This window comes from Puma concolor, chromosome B4 (assembly GCF_028749965.1).
Source record: "Puma concolor isolate L17-30 chromosome B4, mPumCon1.1.hap2, whole genome shotgun sequence".
In the NCBI taxonomy this organism is placed as follows: Eukaryota; Metazoa; Chordata; class Mammalia; order Carnivora; family Felidae; genus Puma; species Puma concolor.
In genome coordinates, this window is record NC_141673.1 from 59,608,575 (window position 1) to 59,634,794 (window position 26,220).

Below are 26,220 nucleotides of genomic sequence, written 5' to 3' on the forward strand. Positions count from 1 at the left end.
ACAATTGACAACACTTTAGCTAGACTTACAAAGAAAAAGAGAACTCAAAATTGTACAGAAGAGACATTACAACTGATACCACAGAAACATAAAGGATAAGAGATTGCCATGAATAATTATACACCACCAAATTCGATAACCTAGAAGAAATAGATAAATTCATAGAAACTTATGCCTACCAAGTATTAATCATAAAAACAAACAGGGGCGTCTGGGTGGCTCAGTCAGTTAAGCGTCCAACTCTTGATTTTGACTTAGGTCATGACCTCATGGTTCATGAGGTTGAGCCATGCATTGGGTTCATGAGGTTGAGCCATGCATGTACTGACAGTGAGGACCCTGCTTGGGATACTCTCTCCCCCTCTCTTTCAGCCCTTCCCCTGCTCACGCTCATTCTCTCAAAAATAAATAAAACATTAAACAAACTACACAGAAAATCTGAACAGACGAGTAACAAGTGAGGAGCTTGAATCAGTAATCAAACACCTCCCAAGAAAGAAAAGCCCAGGACCAGAAAGCTTCATGGGAGAATTCTACCAAACATTTAAAGAATTAACACCAGTTCTTCTCAAACTCTTCTAAAAACTAAAGAGGAGGAAACATTCCCAAATTCATTTTGTAAGGCCACCATTATCTTGATACCAAAGCCAGGTGAGCACACTAAGAGAAAACAACAGACCAAAATTTCTGATGAATATAGACACAAAAATTCTCAACAAAATACTAGCAAAATAGGGTGCCTGGGTGGCTCAGTCGGTTAAGCGTCCGACTTCGGCTCAGGTCATGATCTAGTGGTTCGTGAGTTCGAGCCCTATGTCAGGCTCTGTGCTGACAGCTCAGAGCCTGGAGCCTGCTTCAGATTCTGTGTCTCCCTCTCTCTCTGCCCCTCCTCTGTTCACACTGTTTCTCTCTCTCAAAAATAAATAAACATTTTAAAAAATTAAAAAAAAATACAAGCAAAATAAATTCAACAGCACATTAAAAGGATCACATATCATAATGAAGTCAGATTTACCACTGGGATGAAAGGATGTTTTGACATACAGAAATCAATAAATGTGATACACCACAACAGAATGAAAGATAAAAATCATACATCTCAACAGATGCAGAAAAAGCAACTGACAAGATTCAACGTCCTTTCACTATAAAATTGCTCAACAAATTTGGTATAGAAGGAACATAATTCAACATACAAAGGCCATACACAACAAGCCCACAGCTAATATCATACTCAACAGTGAAAGGCTGAAAGCTTTCCCTCTAAAATCAGGAACAAGACAAGGATGCCCATTCTGACCACTCCTATTCAACACAGTACTAGAAGTTCTAGCTGTAGCAAGTAGGCTAGAAGAAATAAAGGCATCCAGAGTGGTAGCAGGTGCACCCTTAACATGCAGAATGACACCAGGGAGTTTCTGGACTTGTATTACCACAGAAATGCTCCACCAACAACCATATCATCCACCAAGAACCATGCATTCAAGGACGAGATGAACGCGGCCAAGGTTGACAAGGTTCAACAGTCAGTTTAAAACCTACGCTATCTGTGGGGCCATGTGCAAGATAGGCAAGCCAGATAACAGCATCCTCTGACTGGCCAAGGCCCATGGCCTCATTTCAAAGAACTTCTGCCTGGGGCACCTCAGTGGCTCAGTGAGAGGAGCATGTGACTCTTTATCTCAGGGTCGTGATTCAAGCCCCATGTGGGGTGAAGAAATTACTTTAATAAAAAAAATTTTTTAAAAAAGAGGATCACAGATGTGGAATATTTGTCATAAATAAATAGCAACTTGCCACCCAAAAAAAGAAAATAAAGGTATCCAAATCTGAAAGGAAGAAGTATAATTGCTGATAACATATCCTATATACAAAAAATTATAAACCTCTACCAAGAAAGTGTGAGGCCTAAGAAACGAATTCAGTAAAGCTTCAGGATACAAAATCAACATTAATAAATCAGTTGTTTTTCTATATACTATCAATGAAATCAGTTACATCTCCATATAGTATCAGAAAGAAAACAATTCCATTAACAAAAGCATCAAAAACAATAAAATACTTAAAAATAAGGAAGTGAAAGATCTGTACACTGGAAACTACAAAACACTGGTGGAAGAAATTGAAAGTGGAGTGCCTGGGTGGCTCAGTGGGTTAAGGGTCTCGCTCTTGATTTCGGCTCAGGTCATGATCTCACGGTGCCTGAATTAGAGTCCGACGTTCAGTCTCTGGGCCATCAGCTTGAGATTCTCTCTCTCCCTCTCTCTCACTGCCCCACCTCCACTTGCATACGCCCACAACCCTCTCTATGTCTCTCTCAAAAATAAATAAACCCTCAAGAAACTGGGATAGAAGGATCATACCTCATGATCATAAAAGCCATATACGCAAGACCCACCACTAATGTCCTCCTCAATGGGGAAAAACTGAGAGCTTTCTCCCTTAGGTCAAAAACACGACAGGGATGTCCATTCTCACCACTGTTATTCAACATAGTATTGGAAGTCCTAGCCTCAGCAATCAGAGAACACAAAAGAATAAAACACATCCAAATTGGCAAGGAAGAAGTAAAACTTTCACTCTTCGCAGATGACATAATACTCTATACAGAAAACCCAAAAGAGTCCACAAAAAACTGCTAGAACTGATCTATGAATTCAGCAAAGTCGCAGGATATAAAATCAATGTACAGAAATCTGTTGCATTCCTATACACCAATAATGAAGCAACAGAAAGAGAAATCAAGGAATCGATTCCATTTACTATTGCACCAAAACCCATAAAATACCTAGGAATAAATCTAACCAAAGAGGTGAAAAATCTATACACTGAAAACTATAGAAAGCTTAAGAAAGAAATTGAAGAAGACACAAAGAAATCCATGCTCCTGGATTGGAAGAACAAATATTGTTGAAATGTTGATACTACCTAAAGCAATCTACATATTCAATGCAATCCCTATCAAAATAACACCAGCATTCTTCACAGAGCTAGAACAAACAATCCTAAAATTTGTATGGAACCAGAAAAGACCCTGAATAGCCAAAGCAATCTTGAAAAAGAAAACCGAAGCTGAAGGCATCACAATCCCGGACTTCAATCTGTATTACAAAGTTGTAATCATCGAGACAGTATGGTACTGACACAAAAACAGACACTCAGATCAATGGAACAGAAGAGAGGACCCAGAAATGGACCCACAAACGTATGGCCAACTAATCTTAGACAAAGCAGGAAAGAATATCCAATGGAATAAAGACGGTCTCTTCGGCAAATGGTGCTGGGAAGACTTGACAGCGACGTGCAGAAAAATGAACCTGGACCACTTTCTTACACCATACACAAAAATAAGCTCAAAATGGATGAAAGACCTAAATGTAAGACAGGAAGCCATCAAAATCCGAGAGGAGAAAACAGGCAACAACCTCTCTGACCTTGGCTGCAGCAACTTCTTAGTCAACACATCTCCGGAGGCAAGGGAAACAAAAGCAAAAATGAACTATTGGAACCTCATCAAAATAAAAAGCTACCCCCCAAAACACATAAAATAAATTAAAAAACACAATAAAATAAAAATAAAAATAAAATAAAATATAAATAAATAAATAAAAAGTTTCCAGGGGTGCCTGAGTGGCTCAGTCAGTTAAGCGTCCAACTTCGGCTCAGGTCACGATCTTGCGGTTTGTGGGTTTGAGCTCCACATCAAGCTCTGTGCTGACAGCTCAGAGCCTAGAGCCTGCTTCAGATTCTGTGTATCCCTCTCTCTCTGCCCCTCCCCCACTCACACTCTGTCTCTCTCAAAAATAAATATTAAAAAAATAAAAATACATAAATAATAAAAAGCTTCTGCACAGCAAAGGAAACAATCAGCAAAACTAAAAGGCAACCAACAGGGGCGTCTGGGTGGCTCAGTCGGTTAAGCATCCGACTTCAGCTCAGGTCATGATCTCGCAGTCTGTGAGTTTGAGCCCCGCGTTGGGCTCTGTGCTGACCGCTCAGAGCCTGGAGCCTGTTTCAGATTCTGTGTCTCCCTCTCTCTCTGACCCTCCCCCGTTCATGTTCTGTCTCTCTCTGTCTCAAAAATAGATAAACGTTAAAAAAAAAATTAAAAAAAAAAAAGGCAACCAACAGAATGGGAGAAGATATTTGCAAATGACATATCAGATAAAGGGTTAGTATCCAAAATCTATAAACAACTTATCAAACTCAACACCCAAAAACCAAATAATCCAGTGAAGAAATGGGCAAAAGACATGAATAGACACTTCTTCAAAGAAGACATCCAAATGGCTAACAAACACACGAAAAAATGCTCAACATCACTCATCATCAGGGAAATACAAATCAAAACCACAATGAGACACCACTTCCCACCTGTCAGAATGGCTAAAATGAACAAGTCAGGCAATGATAGACGTTGGTGAAGATGTGGAGAAAGGGGAACCCTTTTGCCCTGCTGGTGGGAATGCAGACTGGTGCAGTCGCTCTGGAAAACCGTATGGAGGTTCCTCAAAAAACTAAAAGTAGAACTACCCTACAACCCAGCAATTGCACTTGTAGGTATTTATCCAAACGATACTGGTGTGCTGTCTCGAAGGGGCACATGCACCCCAATGTTGATAGCAGCACTATCAACAATAGCCAAGGTATGGAAAGAGCCCAAATGTCCATCGACAGATGAATGGATAAAGAAGATGTGGTGTGTGTGTGTATGTATATGTGTGTGTGTGTGTGTGTGTGTGTATATATATGTATACGTATATATATATATATGTATGTATATACATATACACACACACACACACATATATATATACACATACCAGGAATAGTACTCAGCAATAAAAAAGAATGAATCTTGCCATTTGCAACAATGTGAATAGAACTAGAGTGTATTATGCTAAGTGAAATTAGAGAAAGACAAATATATGACTTCACTCATATGTGGAATTTGAGATACAAGACAGATGAACATAAGGAAGGGAAGCAAAAATAATATCAAAACAAGGAGGGGGACAAAACATAAGAGACTCTTAAATATAGAGAACAAACTGATGGCTGCTGGAGGGGTTGTGGGTGGGGGGATGGTCTAAATAGGCAAGGGGCATTAAGGAAGTCACTTAGGAAGGAAGATGAGCACCGGGTGTTATTTGCAGGGGATGAATCACTGAATTCTACTCCTTTTTTTTTTTTTTTTTTTAATGTTTATGTATTTTTAAGAGAGACAGACAGAGAGCAAGCAAGGGAGGGACAGAAAGAGAAACAGAGACACAGAATCCAAAGCAGGCTCCAGGCTCTGAGCTGTCAGCACAGGACCCAACTTGGGGCTCCAACTCACAGACCATGAGATCATGACCTGAGCCAAAGTCAGACGCTTAACCAACTGAGCCACCCAGGCACCCCTGATTCTACTCCTGAAATCATTATTGCACTATATGCTAACTTTGATGTAAATTAAAAAAAAAATTTTTTTTTAATTAAATTTTAAAAGAGTAACTGGTTGGCTCAGTCAGTAAACTATGCAACCCTTGATCTCAGGGTTGTAAGTTCAAGCCCCATGATGGGCACAGAGCTTACTTAAAAAATAATAATAATAACATTTTAACTAAAAAATTTAAAAAGCAGACACAGACCAAAGGAAACAGAATCAAGAACCTAGAAATAAATCCACATATACACTGGCAACTCAAATTTGATAACGGAACCAAGAACATTCAATGAGGAAAGAACAGTCCCATCAATAAATGGTAACGGTAAAACTGTATATCTACACACAAAAGAATGAAATTGCACCCCTATATTAACAACCACTCACAAAAATTAATTTGAAATGGATTAAAGACTTAAATGTAAGATCCGAAACCATAAAACTCCTAGAAGAAAACAGTGAAAAAGCCCCTTCACATTGATCTAGTTGATGTTGTTTTTTTGGATATGACACCAAAAGTGCAAGCAACAAAAGCAAAAAATCAATACTGGGGCTATACCAAACGAAAAAGTTCTGCACAGCAAAAGAAACAATCAACAAAATGAAAAGGAAACCTACAGAATTAAAGAAAATTTTGCAAACCATATAGCTAATGAGGGGTCAAAAAACCAGAATATATAAGGAACTAATATAAATGGATAGCAAAAAAAAAAAAAAAAAAAAAAAAAAAAAATTAAAAAATGAGCAGATGCCTGGGTGGCTCAGTAGGTTGAGCATCCAACTTCAGCTCAGGTCATGATCTTCGTTGCAGTTTGTGAGTTTGAGCCCCACATCAGGCTCGCTGCTGTCAACACAGAGCCTGCTTCGGATCCTCTGTCCCCTTCTCTCTGCCCCTCTCCCGCTCATGTTCTCTCTCTCTCTCTCTCTCAAAAATAAATAAACATTCTTGGGGCGCCTGGGTGGCGCAGTCGGTTAAGCGTCCGACTTCAGCCAGGTCACGATCTCGCGGTCCGTGAGTTCGAGCCCCGCATCAGGCTCTGGGCTGATGGCTCAGAGCCTGGAGCCTGTTTCCGATTCTGTGTCTCCCTCTCTCTCTGCCCCTCCCCCGTTCATGCTCTGTCTCTCTGTGTCCCAAAAATAAATAAACGTTGAAAAAAAAAATTAAAAAAAAATAAAAATAAAAATAAATAAACATTCTTTAAAAATGGGCAGAAAACCTGAATAGACATTTTCCCAAAGAATACATACAAATAGCCAATAGCTAAGTGAAAAAGTGCTCAATGTCACTAATCCTTAGGGAAACACAAATCAAAACCATAATGAGATATCACCTCACATCTGTTTTACTGTCATAAAAACAAGAGATAACAAATTCTGGAAAGGGTGTGGAGAAAAGAGAATCCTAGTGTACCATTAGTAGGAATGTAAATTGGTGCAGCCACTATGGAAAAGAGTATGGAGTATGGAGGTTCCTCAAAAACTAAAAATAGAACTCCATTAGATCCAGCAATCCCACTTCTGGGTATAGATACAGGGGAGATAAAATCACTTTCTCAAAGAGTATCTTGAGTCCCATGTTCACTGCCACATTATTCACAAGCGCCAAGACATGGAACCAATCTAAGTGTCTACTGACAGATGAATAAAGAAAATGTTGTATATACATACAAACAAATATTATTCAGTCATAAAAAGAAGGAAATTTTCCTATTGGTGACAACACGGATGGACGTGAAGGGCATTACACTAAGTGAAAGAAGTCAGAGAAAGACAAATACTGTATGATCTCATTTACATGTGGGATCAAAAAACATCAAACTCATAGAAACAGAGAACAGAACGGTGGTTGCCAAGGGTTAAGGGGTAAAGAAAATAGGGAGATGTTGGTCAAAGGGTACAAACTTCCAATTATAAGAGGAGTAAGTTCCAGGGATCTAATGTACAGCATGGTGATTAATTATGGTTAATACCACGGTAACGTATACTTTAAAGCTGCTACGACAGTAGAGGTTTAATGTGCTCACCAACAACAAAGAGGTAACTATTTGAGGTGAAGGATATGTTATCTGACCTTAAAGTGGTAAACCTTTTGCAATACAGATGTATATTAAATCATCACATTTTACACATTAAACTTACAGAATGTTATATGCCAATTATATCTCAATAAAGCTGGGGTGGGGAAGTTGGGATGGGGGAGAAATACCTGATGACTATGATGATTTCTCTTAGTGGGCTAGTAGGGGCAGAAGCCAGACTGGAGGGGGATGAAGAATGAATAGAAGATTTTGAACTGAATATATGTAATTACCTCTATAGCTTCCCAAATCCCACTAAAATCATAAAAGTTTTAGAAAGACACAGGAGTGTCTGGCTCAGTCGAAAGAGCATGCGACTCTTGATCTTGGGGTGGTGAGTTCAAGCCCCACACTGAGTTTACACCCAGTAAAAAAATATAAATAAATAAATGAAAACTTTAATTTAAAAAAAAATAGGAGGGGCACTGGGATGGCTCAGTCAGCTAAGCAACCGACGCTCTTGGGTTTTGGCTTAGGTCATAATCTCACAGTTTGCAAGTTTGAGCCCAGCATCTATCAGTGAGAAGCCCACTTGGGATTCTCTCTCTCTCCCTCTCTCTCTCTCTCTGCCCATCCCCCCACCTCATTTTCTATCTTTCAAAATAACTTAAAGAAAAAAAAAAAAAAGGAGCACCTGAGTGACTCAGTCCGATAAGTCACTGACTCTTCATTTCAACTTGGGTCATGATCTCACAGTTTTTGAGATGGAGCCCCGTATCAGGCTCTGCACTGACAGCACAGAGCCTGCTTGGGATCCTCTCTCTCTCTCTGCCCTTCCCTTGTTCACATTCTTTCTCTCTCTCAAAAAAAAAATTTTTTAATTAAAAAAAATAAAAAATAAATTAATAGGAGTGCCTGGGTAGCTCAGTCAGTTAAGCACCCAACTCCTGATTTCAGCTCAGGTCTTGATTTCAGATCTTACAAACTGTGACATCAAGCCCCTGCTTAGGATACTCTCTCCCTGTTCCTCTCTGCCCCACCGCCCCCCACCTCTATGGTTGCAAGCACACTCTCTCTCTCTCAAAATACATACATAAAATAATAAATAAATAAATAAATAAAGCATTAAAAAGGGCTTTTTTGATAAAAGAAGTAATAGTTGGGGTGTCTGGCCAGCTCAGTGAGTGGTAGAACATGTGACTCTTAATCTTAGGGTCATGAGTTCAAGTTCCATGTTGGGCATACAGTTTACTTAAAAAAAAAAAAAAAAAAAAGAAAGAAAAGAATAGGCCATTTACATCCTAACATGTGATTATAAATATTACGCATTCTCAAAAGAATCCAATGAAGTATATCAGTACTTTAGATGAAAAACTCAAGGTCTTAGAGAGCCTAAGAAACTTGGAACTAGCACCCAGCTAGCAAACTGACAAAGCCACAATTAAATTCAGCTCTAACTCCATATTACACAATTTGTATAGAATACAATGCTGCCTTCCTTTGTTTAACCTTAGTTTAATGCCTAACATTAGCTTAATTACATTTATTAGGGTAGATTTTTTTCAGGATCTACGAGTAGGCTTTAGAAGCTATTATCAGGAGGCGCCTGGGTGCCTTAGTCGGTTAAGCGTCCAACTTTGGCTCAGATCATGATCTCACAGTTTGGGGTTCAAGCCCCACATCGGGCTCTGTGCTGACAGCTCAGAGCCTGGAGCCTGTTTCAGATTCTGTCTCCCTCTCTCTTTCTCTGTCTCTCCCCTGCTTACACTCTATCTCTCTCAAAAATAAATAAGCATTAAAAAAATATTAAAATCAGGTGTTTTGGGGGATAATAAACTGAATGATGGGGCATAATAAACTGAATGACACCATATCTACCTTTACAGAGTTTACACTCCAGCAATGAAAATAAGACAATCACCTAAAGGATTCCAAAACAACACAAAATTACATAAATTGCCATACATGAAATACAAAATTTTATAGAGGCTCAGAAAAAAAAAAAGTCCTCTTTGGGGGTGGGAGGTAGAGGGATTAGGAGATGCTTTATAGAAGAGGTAACTTTTCAGCTGAACTTAGAGATAGATAGGGTTTTAAAGGACAGTTTTATTTGAGCTACTGAACAGCCTCAGTCATGCTGTAGCCCCAGGGCCTAGCACACTGGAGCAGTTTAATGAATGTGGGTGGAGTGAACAAATGAACAGAAAGGCCATTCCAAAAGGAAGGGACAACACCAAAGGATCAGAGGCTGAATACATGAGGCACAACAAAAATAAAAGGATCACAAAGAAGGAACACAAATAGGCACATACATATTTAGAAAATAAGAATCAAGTACCTCGCCATGATTCTTTTTACATTTTGGCTCCCATATCTCCCATCTTTAAGAAAATTCTCTCAATATCACCCCCATCCTGTTTCTGCCTTTATCTCATTTCTCTATTCCTTATCTTTTTAAAATAATGATTTTATTGACATATAATTTATACACCATGTAATTAGCCCACTTAAAGTATAAATTCAATGGTATTTAGATCACACTTTCACAACCATTACCACAATCAATTTTAGAACATTTTCATTACCCCAAAAGGAAACCCAATACCCGTCACTCCCCATTTACCCCCAACCATCACCCTCCCCCCTGGACCTAGGCAACCATTAATCCACCTTCTGTCTCCATAGATTTGCCTGTTCAGGACATTTCATATAAATGGAAGCATAAAATATGTGGGCTTTCGTGAGTGGCATCTTTGACCTAGCAAAATATTTTTCAAGGTTCATCCATTTTGTAGAATGTATCAGTACCCTATTCCTTGTTACTGATGAATAAAATTCCAAAAATTGCACTGTATGGATATATACAACATTTTATTTATTTATCTGTTCATCAGTTGGTAGATATCTGGCTTGCTTCTACCTTCAATGTTGCTATGAACACTGGTATACAGTTTTTATGTGGACATGTTTTCATTTCTCTTGAGTATATACCTAGGAGTGTGCTTAACCTTTTAAGGAACCACCAAACTCTTTTCCAAAGAAGTTGCACCATTTAACATTCCCACATGCAGTGTATGAAGAGTCCAATACTCCATGTTATTACCTGTCATTTTGATTACAACCATCCTAGTGGGTGCAAAGTGGTATCTCATTGTGGTTTTGATTTACATTTCTTGATAGCTAATAATGCTGAACACCTTGTTCATGGTTATTTGTAGATCTTCTTTGAAGAAATGCCTATTTATATCTTGCCCATTTCTTAATTGGGTTCTGCTCTCCATCTTAAAGTTCTTAAATTTTTTTTTTTTAATGTTTATTTTTGACAGAGAGAGAGAGAGAGACAGAGTATGCGTGGGGGAGGGGCAGAGAGAGAAGGAGACACAGAATCCAAAGCAGGCTCCAGGCTCTGAGCTGTCAGCACAGAGCCCGACGTGGAGTTTGAACTCACAGACCGCGAGATCATGACCTGAGCCAAAGTCGGAAGTTCAACCGACTGAGCCACCCAAGCGCCCTGACTCCATCTTAAAGTTCTTCAACGATTACTCTATACACACCATCTATACTACATTACCTTTTACAATCATCAACCCACTCCAACCTTGCTTTTGCTCCCCACTCTGAAACTGCTCGTCAAAATTATCAACCACCTCTGTAGTGACAAAATCAACGGCTCATCTTCAGTCCTCATCTTCCAGGATAAAACTCTATGGTTTGCACATATGTATTTTAATTCCATCTGACCTCTTATTCTCATCTATATTTTATCATCCTGTTTCTTGTATTTTCTTACTGCATATTTTCTTATGGAATTAAAATGTAGGGGCGCCTGGGTGGCGCAGTCGGTTAAGCGTCCGACTTCAGCCAGGTCACGATCTCGCGGTCCGTGAGTTCGAGCCCCGCGTCGGGCTCTGGGCTGATGGCTCGGAGCCTGCAGCCTGTTTCCGATTCTGTGTCTCCCTCTCTCTCTGCCCCTCCCTCGTTCATGCTCTGTCTATCTCTGTCCCAAAAATAAATAAAAAACGTTGAAAAAAAAATTAAAAAAAAAAAAAGTAAACTAAAGGGTATATCCAGAGAATTGCAAGTAAAACAACTGGGTGGGGCAGAGTGAAGGTAGTGGAATCAAGGCGGGTAGGTGGGGAAGATAAGAAAAGGCTGGATAAATAGTGAGTATTGGGCTACGGATTTGGACTTTGTTTGGCAGGTAATACGTAGCCATTAAAGGTTTTTATACAAGAAATGCTCAGCACTAGACCCTTGGGATGTTGGAAGACTATATCAGCAGCAAGTATAAAGTTATTTAGAGGGTGAAGAAACAGGAGGCAAGGAGATCATGTGGGATACGTATTACAGTAGAAAAGATAATCAGTGTAGTAGTGCTCAAAACGTAAAGGAGGAATCAACAGAAAGACATTACCACTAAACTCTAACCGAGTCCACTTTATTACCAGTAACAGAATAGCCGCCCCCAGACAAGAGATGTTAGACCTAAACATTCTTAGTCCTCAGTTCTACTAAGTTTGATTTGATAGAAACTAGCTGAATATGTAGTAAACACACAATTATCTTTCCCTGTTGTAAATACATAAACAATTATAGTATTGCTTCTCTCCTGAGTAAACAAAAATTTCAAGTAACTCATGCTTCTCAGAGTGAAGATCTGACAATGCCCAGCAGTCAGTTCTACTCTCATCATTACTTCCAGCCCCCCCCCCCCACCGTACTGATCTTCAATAAGTTAAGATCAAGAGGAAATAGAAATTTATGCAAAATAGGCTGGGGAAGGCAAGTTATCCCAAGTTAAACACAATCTCCTTTCTTTTTTTTTCCACAGGAAATAGTTGTTGATGCTCTGAGGAGTTAAATTATAATAACACATGCCAGGAAGATGATGTCAGGGAAGGCGTGGTTAGGCCCTTTACAAGTCTGAGATTCCTTCAGTTCCAAACATTGCCTCTTTCAACTCACCTATACTCAAAATCTCTCTACTGAGCTACTCTTTCTAACACTGAAGAAAAGAGTTGAGATCCTAGAACTCTGATCTTTTTACCTTAAAACAATTAAAAAAAAAAAGTTTTAATGAACCAAAGAGTAAGTGAAGGCCATTAAAACAGCTGTTTTTAAAACATGTACTACATTGTTTTGTAGAATCAGTCTTTGAAATCCACATTCCCCCCTTCTGTGACTATTTTAATTCTAGAGAAAAGAATGAATATTCAACACTACATCTTGAGAAAGAATCTGCCTTTATTAGGAGTTATACATTCCTTGACTGTATTCCTTTTTTACCATAACCAAAAAAGAGTAAGAAAACTACTATCATAGACTCCTCAGGTAACAAAGTCCCTGACAAATGAAGTACATGAATATGTTTCAAAATAAAACAAACCTACTTGTTAAGGTCAAGTAAATAAAATTAATACACTTTCAAGCAAGTCACAACACTAGGTAAAAATGGCTTTTCTGAGCTCACTGGCAATTATTCTTACTCTACAAACTAGAAGTGATGACTACAGTAAATTATGATGTAAAAATTCCCTTAAAGAAAGCAGATCTCTACAAATCTATTATACTAGATTTTTGTATAACATAATGATGGACAATAAAAGCAGATATTTATAATTTGTATTTTTCAAAAGTTTAAATTTTTATTGTTATTTCAGTTTTTTAAACATTTTGGACAAGTCCAAGAACTTTATTATACAGGCTTGATCTACTTGAGAAACAGCTCTTAATAGAAATGGCAAATAAGCCAAAGTCAAAATTAAAACTTTATCTTGTCATAGAAAAGCCTGGTAGGATACACACACCAAATTGCTACCAGTTATTTTCCTTGAGGGGTGGGATTTGGGTAAGGAACTTCCAGACATGAAGGGAAGACTTAACTTTTTATTTTATATGCCTCTTTATGCTTAATTTTTTTTTTAATGGGCAGGTCTTAAATTTATTACTAAAAACAAAAGTTATTTTAAAAATGTGACCTTGGTTATAAAAATTTACAAATTACATGAACAAATCCATCCAAACATTCTTCCTAAAAGAGAAATGAACACATGTCAACACAAAGACAAAGAACAACATAGTAATGTTTTAAATATACCCAATATTCACCAACCTACATATTTACACAAGGAGTCATATACATTGCTACAAAGTGATGTCATCATAACACAGACCTATAAAAACCCAAAGAATTCTTTTTTTTTTTTAATTTGAGAAAATGAGAGAGAGCGCGCACATATGTGTAAGCAGGATACAGGGGCAGAGGGAGAGACAGAATCCTAAGCAGGCAATAAGTTCAGCACGGAGCCCGACATGGGGCTCAATCCCACAACCCTGGAATAATGACCTGAGCCAAAATCAAGAGTTGGATGCTCAACTGAGTCACCCAGGTGCCCCATGAGCCAAAAGAATTCTTGACAAATACATTAATAAGTATGTACCTAACCATGTTTTCTCAATGGCTTCTCAAACCTTACAAGTTATCAGAAGAGACATGAGATTTGAATCCAAGTCCATAATTATGCTTCTTTGTCCCTTATGCTACCCTAGATTTAAAAGCTGGTTAAATATTTCCTATACTACAAGGCAGAAAGGGAGTGAAGAGAGCTAATTTAGACAGCATCAAATACATGAAACCCCTAAGAGGGAAAAAAACTAACTTCCAGAATTAATTTTACTTTATTTTAATGGGTGTGGGTAACCTGAGAGACTTGGAGAAAAAAAATTAAGAAGGAAAGTTTCATATAGTACTATATAAATTTTAAAAGGAACAAAAACAGATGTAATATCCTTCTATCAAAATCATATACTCATGGGGCACCCGGCTGGCTCAGTTGTAAAAGTGTGCAACTCTTGATCTTGGGGTCATGGGTTCAAGCCCCATGTTGGGTATAGAGTTACTTAAATAAATAAAACTTTTTCCTTTTTTTTTTTTTTTTTAAGTTTATTTATTTATTTTGAGAGAGAGAGAGAGCATGAGCAGGGGACGGGCAGAAAGAGAGGGAGAAAGAGAATCCCAAGCAGGCTCCTTGCTGTCAGTGCTGAGCCCCACACAGGGCTTGAACTCATGAACCATGAGATCATGACCTGAGAGGAAACCAAGAGTCAGACGCTTAACTGATTGAGCCACCCAAGCGCCCCAAAACTTTTTTTAAAAATCGCATATTCATAAGTGTATGTCTATTACTGATAACCAACAAACATATAACTACCCATATTTCTTAAGGATATAAACCAGAATGAATGCCATTACAAACTGATTCTAAGTGTTTTGGGTCTAAACATTTACCAACTGCCTTGATCAGACACTTTAAGTTACCTATAGTAGCATCTTCAGGTATATGAGAAAGCAGCAGGAATCTTTCCCACACCCTCTAACACTCCATCAGATGGGCAAAAGATCCCTACACATCTAGGTCATCTTTTTTCTTCAAAGAACAGTTACAATGCCAAGAAAGAGGCTAAAGGGTCTTTCTCCTACAGCAAGAAGTTCCTCCTGATCAGCACTGTGTGCCCTGAAATGCCAAGAAACTGCCAAGGATACTCCCTAGTGAATGTGGGCATAACTGTCCACCTCTCATTAGACTGCCCATGTCCCCAAGCACGACACAATTCTCTGGCAACCCTGGGTTAATCACAAAAACTCTAAGGATCCCTGCTGAGCCTGGCCATCAGCAGAGGTCTAAGCAGCAGCTCAGCAGCAGAAACCAAAGAATCACAGAACTTTCTGCCTTAATCCCAAAGTATGTCTTCTCTTACCACTACTTCCCTATGGCTAGGTGGGGCAGTCTAGAGTATACCCTGTTCTTGATGAAGCTGTTGTGATTTCCCTGACTATAATTCCCCCACCTGATAATCCTGGTTGGGTGAGTAGAAAGGAAGGTTGCCGGAGAGGGGGAAAAACAGTTATTCAAAAAGATGAAAATAACTTCGGAGAGAGTGAGCACAGGACCAGGGTTTGAGATGACATTATTATCCCAATGGAGACTGGGTATATCAGCAGGAAGTCAAACTAACTTCATTTCACAAAGATACAAACTTGCAACTTTGATTTGTTTTTAATTCCCCTGCCTTCTCAGGCCTCATACACAGGGACTGTAAATTGCTGTAACTTCAAAACCAGGTGAGAAAAGATGCCGAAAGAAGTGGTGGAAAAGGGAGAGGCGTTGAGCAGAGAGAGGAATTCCGTTCCCCTCTTAAGAAGAATGTTAAAGCCAAGGGCACTCCCGGATCCCCAGGAAAGGAAGTAGCTGGATTCCAAAAAAGCACTTTTCCCTACCTTCTTGTTGTTCTTGTTACAGCCAAAAGTCGAAATCCCAGGCCTGGGAGTCACTGATAGCAGCATTTTCTCTTTAATGTAAGGGAGCTGAGAGAGAGAGGAGGGAGGGAAAAGGAGGGGGAAGAGAGGGGGGGAAGAGAAAATGAGAGGGAAAAGGGAGGGGGAGGAAAAAGGGGGAGAAAAGGAGCAAGAGGGAGAAAGATGGGGGGGCGGGAGAGAAAGAGCTGGGGCTGCTTGTTTACGTCACTGAGAGAAGTTAACCAAGAGTCTGAATAAGGCACTTCCACTGGGTCCTAATGCCCAAGATGTTATTTATTTATTTTTTTCCACAGTCTTAGTAGTTAAAGCAAAAGAAAAGTTCTTAGGTCTACCCCTTTCAACTCCATCCCTTCTCCAATATGAACAAGTTCTGTTTCTCCTGAAAAGACACTGAGGATTTTTTTTTTTCCCTTAGAGTTATAAGATTTAGAAAATGCTTTCAAGTTTGATTTTAAAGGGGCCACTGGGATACTCATGAAGACAACTCTACTGAGAAAGAATATGTGAGATGAGCTCAGGACTTTTCCCACACTTTACACTTACAGTGATCTTAAGACACGAAGAAAGAACAAACAGAAGAGCTCACCAAACAGCAGAGACAGACTGCGGGAAATAACTAGTTTCAGATCTGTGGATAGTTCTATTCCTCTTGACTCATGCTGATGGGCTGATGCTTTTCACCCCTTTTCAGATTCCCCCAGGCATCAGAATCCCCCAGGCATGATTTCACACTTAAGAAGGAATTATCAAACTTAACTATGCCATGAAACTTGGTGCCTAGTGATTTCTTTGCTTTCCCCCCAGCTTTATTAAGATAAAATTGCCTACCTAGCACTATCTTGTTTGATTCTTTATCCCACCATTTTCTAGTCTTCAAGGTCCATGAAGCTGAAACAGTTAAGAGTTACTCACCAAATCTGGAATTTATGCCCAAACTGAAGTTCACAGAGTTGGGATGTTTGCTTCAAGTTGTCTCTGAGCTGTAGAGCTGTAGGAAAAAATAACCGTAAAAAAACATAAGCTTCACAGAGAAAAAAATACAAAGTTCTCAGGGAAGAAGAACCTAACACAGTTGAGACAACACTCACCTCAAACAGTTTCAAAGTAATGTCCTGTGGAAGTAGCCTTAATAAGAAACTTGTAGGAAACCAAAAATTCCAGAATGACACCCAGTAATTCTTACCAATCCAAATGGAACAGGGATACAGAATCAAAGCCTTCAAATCTCTTCTTCAGGTCACCTTGTGCCATCATACATGTTCTCTTAAATTAACCTTGTCGGCTTTGCCACGACAAACATTAAGCCCAAACCCTTTCTTAAATGAAGTCCCAGTAGTCTCTATTCCAGTTTTCCTGTCACCTTTTTGCTGTGATAATGGGACCCACAGTACTAACATTCTGCAGAAAAAATACACACATATCACATACCACCCCCAAACTCTAACTTTCATTTCCAATAGGACAGGAAGTGCCTGCTCAGCTCAAGGGACACAGGAAGGGTGGGAGCAGCCTCAATGTGGGAACTGCAACTGAGATTGGAAGAAGAGCAGTCAAATGCAATAAATAAATTACTAAAAGGTATCTCTCAGCGCTACCATATTTTTTTAAGTCCCTTTTCTGCCCTCATAGATTTTCATTCATTATATGCCAAGTTATCCATGCCATTTAGGCCCTTAGTTGATTTCTTCTCCCTTACCCTAACAATGTGGCACAAAAACCTTAATCTCTAAGGCCTGATTTATAATGCCAGTCAACCTAATTTATTTATTTTTTTTTTAATTCTAACATTCTCGGGGGTCCTGGGTTGCTCAGTTAAGTGCCTGGCTTGATTTCAGCTTAGGTCATGATGTCAGAGTTTGTGGGTTTGAGCCCTGCAACAAGCCCTACATCTGGCTCCATGTTGAGAGCCTGCTGCCTGCTTGGGATTCTCTCTCCCTCTCTCTCTGCCCCTCCCCAGCTCACACACATGCACGTGAGCTTTCTCTCAAAATAAATAAACATTAAAAAAAATTCTAACATGCTCAATGTGTTTTGTTTTCCTACTGCATCCTTTAACACTCAATGGTATTTTAGAATTTAAAATAGTTAAAACTATGAGTTTTAGAGAGAGGCAGACATGAGTTCAAATGCTGACACTTTTGTAGTTACTACTTATGTGACTTTATGCCAGGGTACTTAACATCTCTAATTCACTCATTTGCAAAATGGAAATAATACCTACTTCATTAGCCTCTGGAATCAAATCTAAATTTTAGCTCAGTCCTGTCACTTACAAAATGAATGACACTGAAAATAACCCACGTCTGGATTGTTCTCATTTGTAAAATAGGGTAAATAGTATCTACTTCCTAAAATTGTCATGAAATGAAATAAGGCAATACATAATAAGCCTTTTAGAAAGGTTCCCTGGCACTTGGTAAACACTCAATAGATATTAGCTCTGTTATAATTAATTGCTCTATTATCTCCAGCATGTATCCCTCTGGATATTGTATAACCCAGATTTAACGATCTGAAGTGAGTATTTCCAAAAACCAGTATCTTGATTACATTCAAAAGATTACACTAGGACTAGGCAGGCTAAACTATAACTAGAAATACTAGATATGAAATTTCAGGAATCACCCATCCAATTTCATTTATTTCCCTACCTTCTATAAGCGGATAATCTGATCATTCAGAAATTCTTTTCTTGAGCACCTGGGTGGCTCTGTTGGTTAAGTGTCCAACTCTTAATTTTGGCTCCAGTCATGATCTCACAGTTCATGGCATCGAGTCCTGCATCAGGCTCTGTGCTGGCATTGTGCAGCTTGCTTGGGATTCTCTCTCTCCCTCTCTCTGTCCTTCCCCCACTCATGCTCTCTCTCTCTCAAAATAAATAAACATTAAAAAAACTATTTTCTTAACTCTGATCCCCTGGAAATTAGTGAAACATTTCTTATCTCTAGAAAAAAGGAAATAATACAGAAACAAAGCTCATTAGATTTAAGACACCCCAGCCTCCACTTCTCTAGAGTCCTACTACTCCAAGAAATAGAAACAGATCTAGAAAAAAAAAAAGGAAAAATAGAATTTTCATGCACCCTAAGATTTAATACCATTTCTCTCCTCTAAAAGGAGCAGTATCAGGAGGAGGTTGGAAGATAGAGGCAGAGTAGGAGGACCCTAGGCTTATGTCGTGAATACAACTAGATAACTATCATTATCATCCTAAATACCCCAGAAATTGACTTGAAGACTGGCAGAACAAACTCCACAATTAAAGGGCGCCTGGGTGGCTCAGTTGGTTAACCAACCAAATCCTAGTTTCAGCTCAGGTCATGATCTCATGGTTCGTGGGTTTGAGCCCTGTGTCCAGCTCTGCACTGGTAGCACAGAGAATGCTTGAGATTCTCTCTCTCTCCTTGTCTGTCCCCCACTTGCATGTGCACACACTCTCTCTCAAAATAAATAAACTTTTTTTAAAAACATTAAAAAAATAGACTTTAGATTTTTGTAGTCTAAGAAGTTCAAGGCCATAGAAGTAAAATGTCCTAGGTTTGTGAACTGATGCTAAAGGCTAATTATGTCAAAGAGCACCAATAAGACTGCAAACTACATCCTTTATTCTAAGTACATTTTAAAAAAATTTTTTATTTTGTTTGCTTTTATTTATTTTTGAGAGAGAGACAGAGGGCGAGCAGGGGAGGGGCAGAGAGAGAGGGAGACACAGAATCTGAAGCAGGCTCCAGGCTCCAAGCTGTCAGCATAGAGCCCGATTCAGGGCTTGACTCATGGACCGTGAGATCATGACCTGAGCCAAAGTCAGATGCTTAACTGACTGAGCCACCCAAGTGCCCCTCTGGTAAGTATATTTTTAAAGGAGGTTATGGAGTTTTGTAGAAGTGACAGAGAATATAACAGAGTTCAATGGTGAGATTCAGGAGGCATATGAGAGGAGGAAGAATCCTATTTTTTCCATTGTGTCTATTTTGATGCCCACCCCCAACTGCTTTGCCTATTATATTGGCAACATTTTTCCAGATCTAGTCAATGCCTCTCAAATTCTTGGTTCTTATGGGCCCAGCACTCAAGAGTTGTTTTGAGGGGAAAAAGTAAAATAGAGGAGTTACTGGAAACCTCTTGGAAAGAGACATTTGCACCTCTGACTCAAGATAGACTGTTGTTTTTTTTTATTTCTCCAAAAAACCAACACTTTTAAGTAAGTGTCTCAAGTAAAGGGGCTGGGGCTAGATCAACTCTGATTTTTATGTTGAAAGATGTCTGCATGCAACTATCAGCCCTTCCACGTCAGGGTGGAGAACTCAAAAGAATGTATTACCTGCAGATGCGCTAGCCCTAGATAGGCATTCAAAGGGATCCAGGCTGAAGTAGCACATGCATATGAAAGCAGGGAGACAGGGCAGTTTGCTAGTGAAATTCTAAATTAGGTTTGGAAAACTAAACAAAGTATATTAGGGCTGAGGATGCTCCCCACCCCCACCTCCACCCAGCTATTAATATTCTCTTGTGGATTATCTTTCCTCCCTTTTATTAATTTTTGTGCCCAAAGAATAGGTAATGGAAATATACCAAAAAGTTATTTCGTGGTAAAAAGATGAGATAATGCCTTAGGAAGAAGTGAAAAGGAGTTTATTTAACATATCAGCTTCCTTAAGCAGGAAAACTTAAGGATTGGCATCAAACAACAAAGAAATGTTAGCCCCACATGCTTCTGATGTAGGATGGAATGACAAAATTGGCTTAAAACCAGAAATTGGGGAAAGCTGGCTTCTTAACTCCTTGACTCAATTTATTGGAAAACAGGGAAAAAGACAATTCTGAAGAATTATTTAACTCACATGCTGGATAGCAGCACTTATAATATGTGCTCCTCTCCTATAGCAACAGATACTTGTGGCCAAAAATTACTGTAAGGAATATCCTACCAAAATTTTCAAGTAGACTTTTCCCCTGCCAAACACTAAAGAAATGCAGGAATCAAATCACCTAGAATCACTAGGCCAGAAAATTAGCACAATGTAGAAAGAACAGACTAGACTGGATTCTATACATACCCAAATGGACTATATAGATTATATGGTAATATTATATTCTTTAAATGTATATTTCCTTCACACCTGACACATTAATTTTACTTGGTCTCAACTATTCCTAAAATAAATAACTCAGATTATCCCAATAGGGACCACAACTGAATTTAACAACTAGGTTGAAAAAATGGTTGTCTCTTGAGGTCAAATATGAATGTCTTCAAATAGCTAAACACTGGCAATTTCATACAGTTAAACCTAACATTGCGAAAACTGTGAGACTGTGGAGATGATAAAGAGAATACCAATTAACTTGATAGTTCCTTTCCTTTGTCCTCTCTCATTTTCAGATGAGAAAACAAACCTAAAGAGGTAAACTCACTTGCAAAGGTCATGACAGTCAAATAATGGCATAACTGACACCAGAATCCAGACTTTCTGCCTCTCAATTCAAACTTCTTTCCATACCAATCTAATTTGCCTATAAAATTAAAAATTCTGATAGGGGCCCCTGGCTTGCTCAGTCTGTGGAGCATAAGACTCTTGATCTCAGCATTGAGAGTTCAGGCCCCACGTGGGCATGGAGGCTACTTTACAATAATTTTTTAATTAAAAAAATAAAAATGAAAATTCTGATAAATATGTATTTTGAGGTCAGATGTAATAAAGGAATAATCCTAGGATTCCAGAGGTGAAAGTTCAATTATTCTCCTCAAACCAGCTCTGATAAAGCTACTACTCACGTAGCAGTAATGAACAATATTTTGGCCTATTAAATTGCACACTAGATAATATTTCTAGAAATAAACGTATAATGGAAACAAGAAGATTTACATAAAACTACAACTGTATATAGACACATGAAAAGATGCTCCACATCACTCATTATCAGGGAAATGCCAATCAAAATCACACTGAGATATCACATCTGTTAAAAAAATAAAAAACTCAAGAAATGACAAGGATGAGGATGAGGATGTGGAGAAATAAGAACCCTCATGCACTGCTGGAAATGCAAACTGGTGTAGCCACTGTGGAGAACAGTATGGAGCTTCCTCAAAAAGTTAAAAACAGGGGTGTCTGGGTGGCTCAGTCAGTTAAGTGTCCCACTTTGGCTCAGGCCATGATCTCACGGGTTCATGGGTTTGAGCCCTACATCGGGCTCTGTGCCAACAGCTCAGATCCTGGAGCCTGCTTGGGATTCTATGTCTCCCCACTCTCTCTGCTCTGCTCCCATTTTCTCTCTCTCTCTCACTCTCTCTCTCTCTCAAAAATAAACCTTAAGGGGCACCTGGGTGTCTCAGTCAGTTAAGTGGCCGACTTCAGCTCAGGTCATGATCTCGTGGTCCATGAGTTTTAGCCCCGCATTGGGCTCTGTGCTGACAGCTCAGAGCCTGGAGCCTGTTTCAGATTCTGTGTCTCCCTCTCTCTGACCCTCCCCCATTCATGCTCTGTCTCTGTCTCAAAAATAAATAAACGTTAAAAAAAATTTTTTTTAATAAAATAAAATAAATAAACCTTAAAAAAATAAGGGCACCTGGCTCAGTTGCGGTTAAGCACCCCACTTCAGCTGAGGTCATGATCTCACAGTTTGTGAGTTCGAGCCCCATATGGGGCTCAGCTGTGCTGACAGCTCAGAGCCTGAAGCCTGCTTGAGATTCTGTCTCCCTCTCTCTCTCTGCCCCTCCCCTGCTAGCACTCTGAATCGCTCAAAAATAAACATTAAAAAAAATTTATTTTAATAATAAACATTAAAAAAATAAATTAAACAAAAAAAAAAATAGAACCACCCTACGATTCACTAATGGCACTACTGGGTAGTCTGACTTCAGCTACAGTCATGATCTCACAGGTTCATAGGTTTGAGCCCCGAGTCAGGCTCTGTACTAACAGAGCCTGGAGCCTGCTTCAGATTCTGGGTCTCTGGCTCTCTCTGCCCCTCCCCCGTGTCTCTCAAAAACTAAAAACAAACAAACAAACAAAAAAAAGACACTACACCAAAAGGTCCACTATAAGTTTGTATTCCTATAGCATTATGTACAAAATTGCAGTAGGCTTTTTTTTTTTTGAGAGAGAGAGAGCCTGTGGGAACACAGACACAGGGCTGGCTTAATCCCACGACCCTGGGATAATGACTTGGGCTGAAATTAAGAATCGTATGCTCAACTGACTGAGCCACCCAGGTGCCCCTCAGTAGGCTTTTAATTCTGCTTGACTCTCCCATTTCTTGCACCCAGATTGTGAGCTCCTCAGTAGAGGCACCAACTTAACTTTTTTAACACCCAAACATAATTTATGCTCAAAAATTAGCTGAAAGATGGCGCCTGGGTGGCGCAGTCGGTTAAGCGTCCGACTTCAGCCAGGTCACGATCTCACGGTCCGTGAGTTCGAGCCCCGCGTCAGGCTCTGGGCTGATGGCTCGGAGCCTGGAGCCTGTTTCCGATTCTGTGTCTCCCTCTCTCTCTGCCCCTCCCTCATTCATGCTCTGTCTCTCTCTGTCCCAAAAATAAATAAACGTTGAAAAAAAAATTTAAAAAAAAAAAAATTAGCTGAAAGAGGGGCGCCTAAATGGCTCAGTCAGTTAAGTGTCTGTTATGAACTCACAGTTTGTAGGTTCAATCCTTGCATGGGCCCCATGATGACAATGTGGAGTCTGCTTGGGATTCTCTCTCTCTCCCCACCCTCCCCTACTCATGCTTTCTCTCTCTCTCTCAAAATAAATAAATAAACTTTAAAAAGAAGAAAGAATTAACTGAAAGAACACAATTTTCACTTCCTTTTAAGTTACTTCCAATGGGAAAATGCATTCTCAATGAATATTAAGATAACACTGCCGCCTCCTGGGTGATATAGGTCATGCAACCTTTAGCAAATACCAGGAAAACAAAGCATGGAATTTGAACACATTTAGACCAGAAGTTTGAAATTTAAAGCCAGCTCTACCACTTTCTGTGTTAAACTGGAAAAACTCAAAAATTTTAAAGATTTTTAAGTAATCTCTACACCCAACATGGGGCTCAAACTTACAACCCCAAGATCAAAAGTTGCATGTTCTGAGTCAGCTAAGCACTTCGAAATCTTAGTCTTTTAAGACATCAGTTTTCCCTTCTACAAAATGGGCACAGTATCTCTCAGGGATTATTATGACAAATCGGATAATGATTGTAAAAGTACTTTTGTCAATTATAAAGCATCTTACAAGTACAAGATGTATTTTTTCACCCATACGTGATATTTAGATGACACTATGTTGAATATCACAAATCCACCATTTTTCTTCAAACTGAATTTTTTCAAATTGAATATTTTAACATGGTAGTTGTCTTAACAAATCCATCTTATTCTTTACTACAAATCTAATAACCTGCAGCCTGATAATCAGAGCCAACTCACTGAATTTTAGATGGCTAATGGCAAATTTCTTTCTTTATATGTTAGAGTCACTACCATCAACTTACTAAAATATGTTGAATATGAAAATATGCTAAAATTAGGGGTGCCTGGCTAGCTCAGTCAACAGAGCATGCATGCAACTCTGAGTCATCAGTTCGAGCCCATCTGGCACTGAAATTACTTAAAAAAAAATTGGATTGTTGTGGGGCATCTGGATGGCTCAGTAGGTTGAGCATCTGCCTCTAGGATTTCCGCTCAAGTCATGATCTGAGGGTTCATGGGAGCCAGCCCCAAATTGGGCTCTGTGCTGACAGGAATTCTCTCTGCCCTTCTTCCACTTGCTCTCTCTTTCAAAATAAACCTAAAAAAAATTAGATTGTTGTGATGGTTGCATAACTTTGTAAATGTACTAGAAATCATTAAAGTATACTTTTAACATGAGTAAATTAAAAAAAAAAAAAAAATCAATGTTAGTGCCCACTAGTGGTGGTTAAAAGTTGAATAAAGATTATTTATTTTTTACTTTTTTTGAATAAAGATTTTTTTTTTTTAATATGCTAAAATTGGGGCACCTAGGTGACTTGGTTAAGTGTCCGACTTCAGCTCAGGTCATGATCTCACAGTTCATTGGTTCAAGCCCTGCATCAGGCTCTGTGCTTACAGCTCAAAGCCTGAAGCCCACTTTGGATTCTGTGTTTCCTTCTCTCTCTGCCCGTTCCCTGCCTACGTGCTGTCTCTCAAAAATAAACATTAAAAAAAATTTTTTAAGACAAAAAAACTATATACAAATATCAAATATCCTTTATGAATAAAGATGTAAAAAGCCCTAACAAAATATTAGTAAACTGAACTCAAACATATTTATAAAAGGGTTTATACATCATGACCAACTGCTATTTATTCCAGGAATGAAGGCTGGTTAAACATCCAAAAATCAAGTAACATGATATAACATATTAATATAGGAGAAAAAGCACAGATCATCTCAGTGGATGCAGAACAAGCAACTAACCAAAGCTACTATCTACTCATGACGAAACCTCTCAATAGAAGGGAATTGCTTTAATTGACAGATAAGGAACAGTTACAAAAACCCTACAGCTAACATAATGCTTACTGGTGAAAGACTGAATGCATTCCCCGCAAGATCAAGGCAAGGGTGTCTACTCATAATTTCTGTACATTATGCTAGAACTTCTAGACAATGCGCTAAGAAAAAGAAATCAAGCAACAACAAAACCAAATAGCTTACAGACATCCAGATTAGAAAGGAAGAAATAAAATCATCTTTATTCATAAACAACATAACTGTCTATGTAGAAAATCCCAAGCAACTCACAATAAAACTATTAGAATAAATTAATCCAGCAAGGTCATAGGCTACAAGATCAATATACAAAAATCAACTGTATATCTATACACTAGCAATAAACAGATCGAAATGAAATTAAGAAAATAATTCCATTCATAATAGCATCAAAAGGAATTAAATATTTAGAAATAAATTTAACACAGCAAATGTAAGATTTATACACTGAAAATTATAAAACATCACTGAGAGATATTAAAGAAGTAACTCTTAAAATAGTGATTTTCCCCAAATTGATATGTATATAGTTTCAGGACAATTCCTATCAAAATCTTAGCAGGTTTCTCTGTAGAAGTTGACAAGCTGATGGAAATACAAAGGACCTAGGAGAACCAAAACAATTTTGAAAAAGAAAAAAGTTGGAAAAAAGAAAAAAGTTGAAAGATTTATATTAACTGATTTACAAGCTTACTAAAAGCTAAAGCAAACAAGATAACGTGGTATTGCTGTAAAAACAGGAATGTAGGTCAATAGAATAGAACTGAGACCAGAAAGAAACCCTTATATTTATGGTCAATTAATTTTCAACAAAGGAATCAAAACAATTCAATGAGGAAAGAATTTTTCCATCAACAGTGCTGGGATAATTGGATATCTGCATGCAAAAAACACCAAATAACAAAAACTTAGACCCTTAAGCTCATACAATACACAAAGGCTAA

General features: G+C 38.7%; 1 protein-coding gene and 1 pseudogene across 2 annotated transcripts in view; one reads left to right on the plus strand and one right to left on the minus strand.

Annotated features, from left to right (window-relative positions):
- Window positions 1–17,219, minus strand: part of RBMS2 (RNA binding motif single stranded interacting protein 2) — a 65,669-nt gene extending 48,450 nt beyond the window's left edge. The window contains exons 1-2 of one of the 2 annotated variants that reach the window (XM_086713056.1): window positions 16,852–17,219; window positions 16,676–16,751 (exon numbers count right to left, since the gene is read on the minus strand). Coding sequence is in view for 1 of the 2 variants with exons in the window: in XM_025926352.2 (XP_025782137.1) it covers window positions 15,725–15,790 (66 nt within the window). In the remaining variant the exon portion in view is untranslated. Of the gene's footprint in view, window positions 1–15,724; window positions 16,093–16,675; window positions 16,752–16,851 lie in introns of those variants that run through there. The other variant, XM_025926352.2, reaches the window with a different exon arrangement.
- On the plus strand, window positions 1,395–15,079 carry LOC147579090 (small ribosomal subunit protein eS21 pseudogene; annotated as a pseudogene).
- Window positions 17,220–26,220: the final 9,001 nt, after the last annotated feature.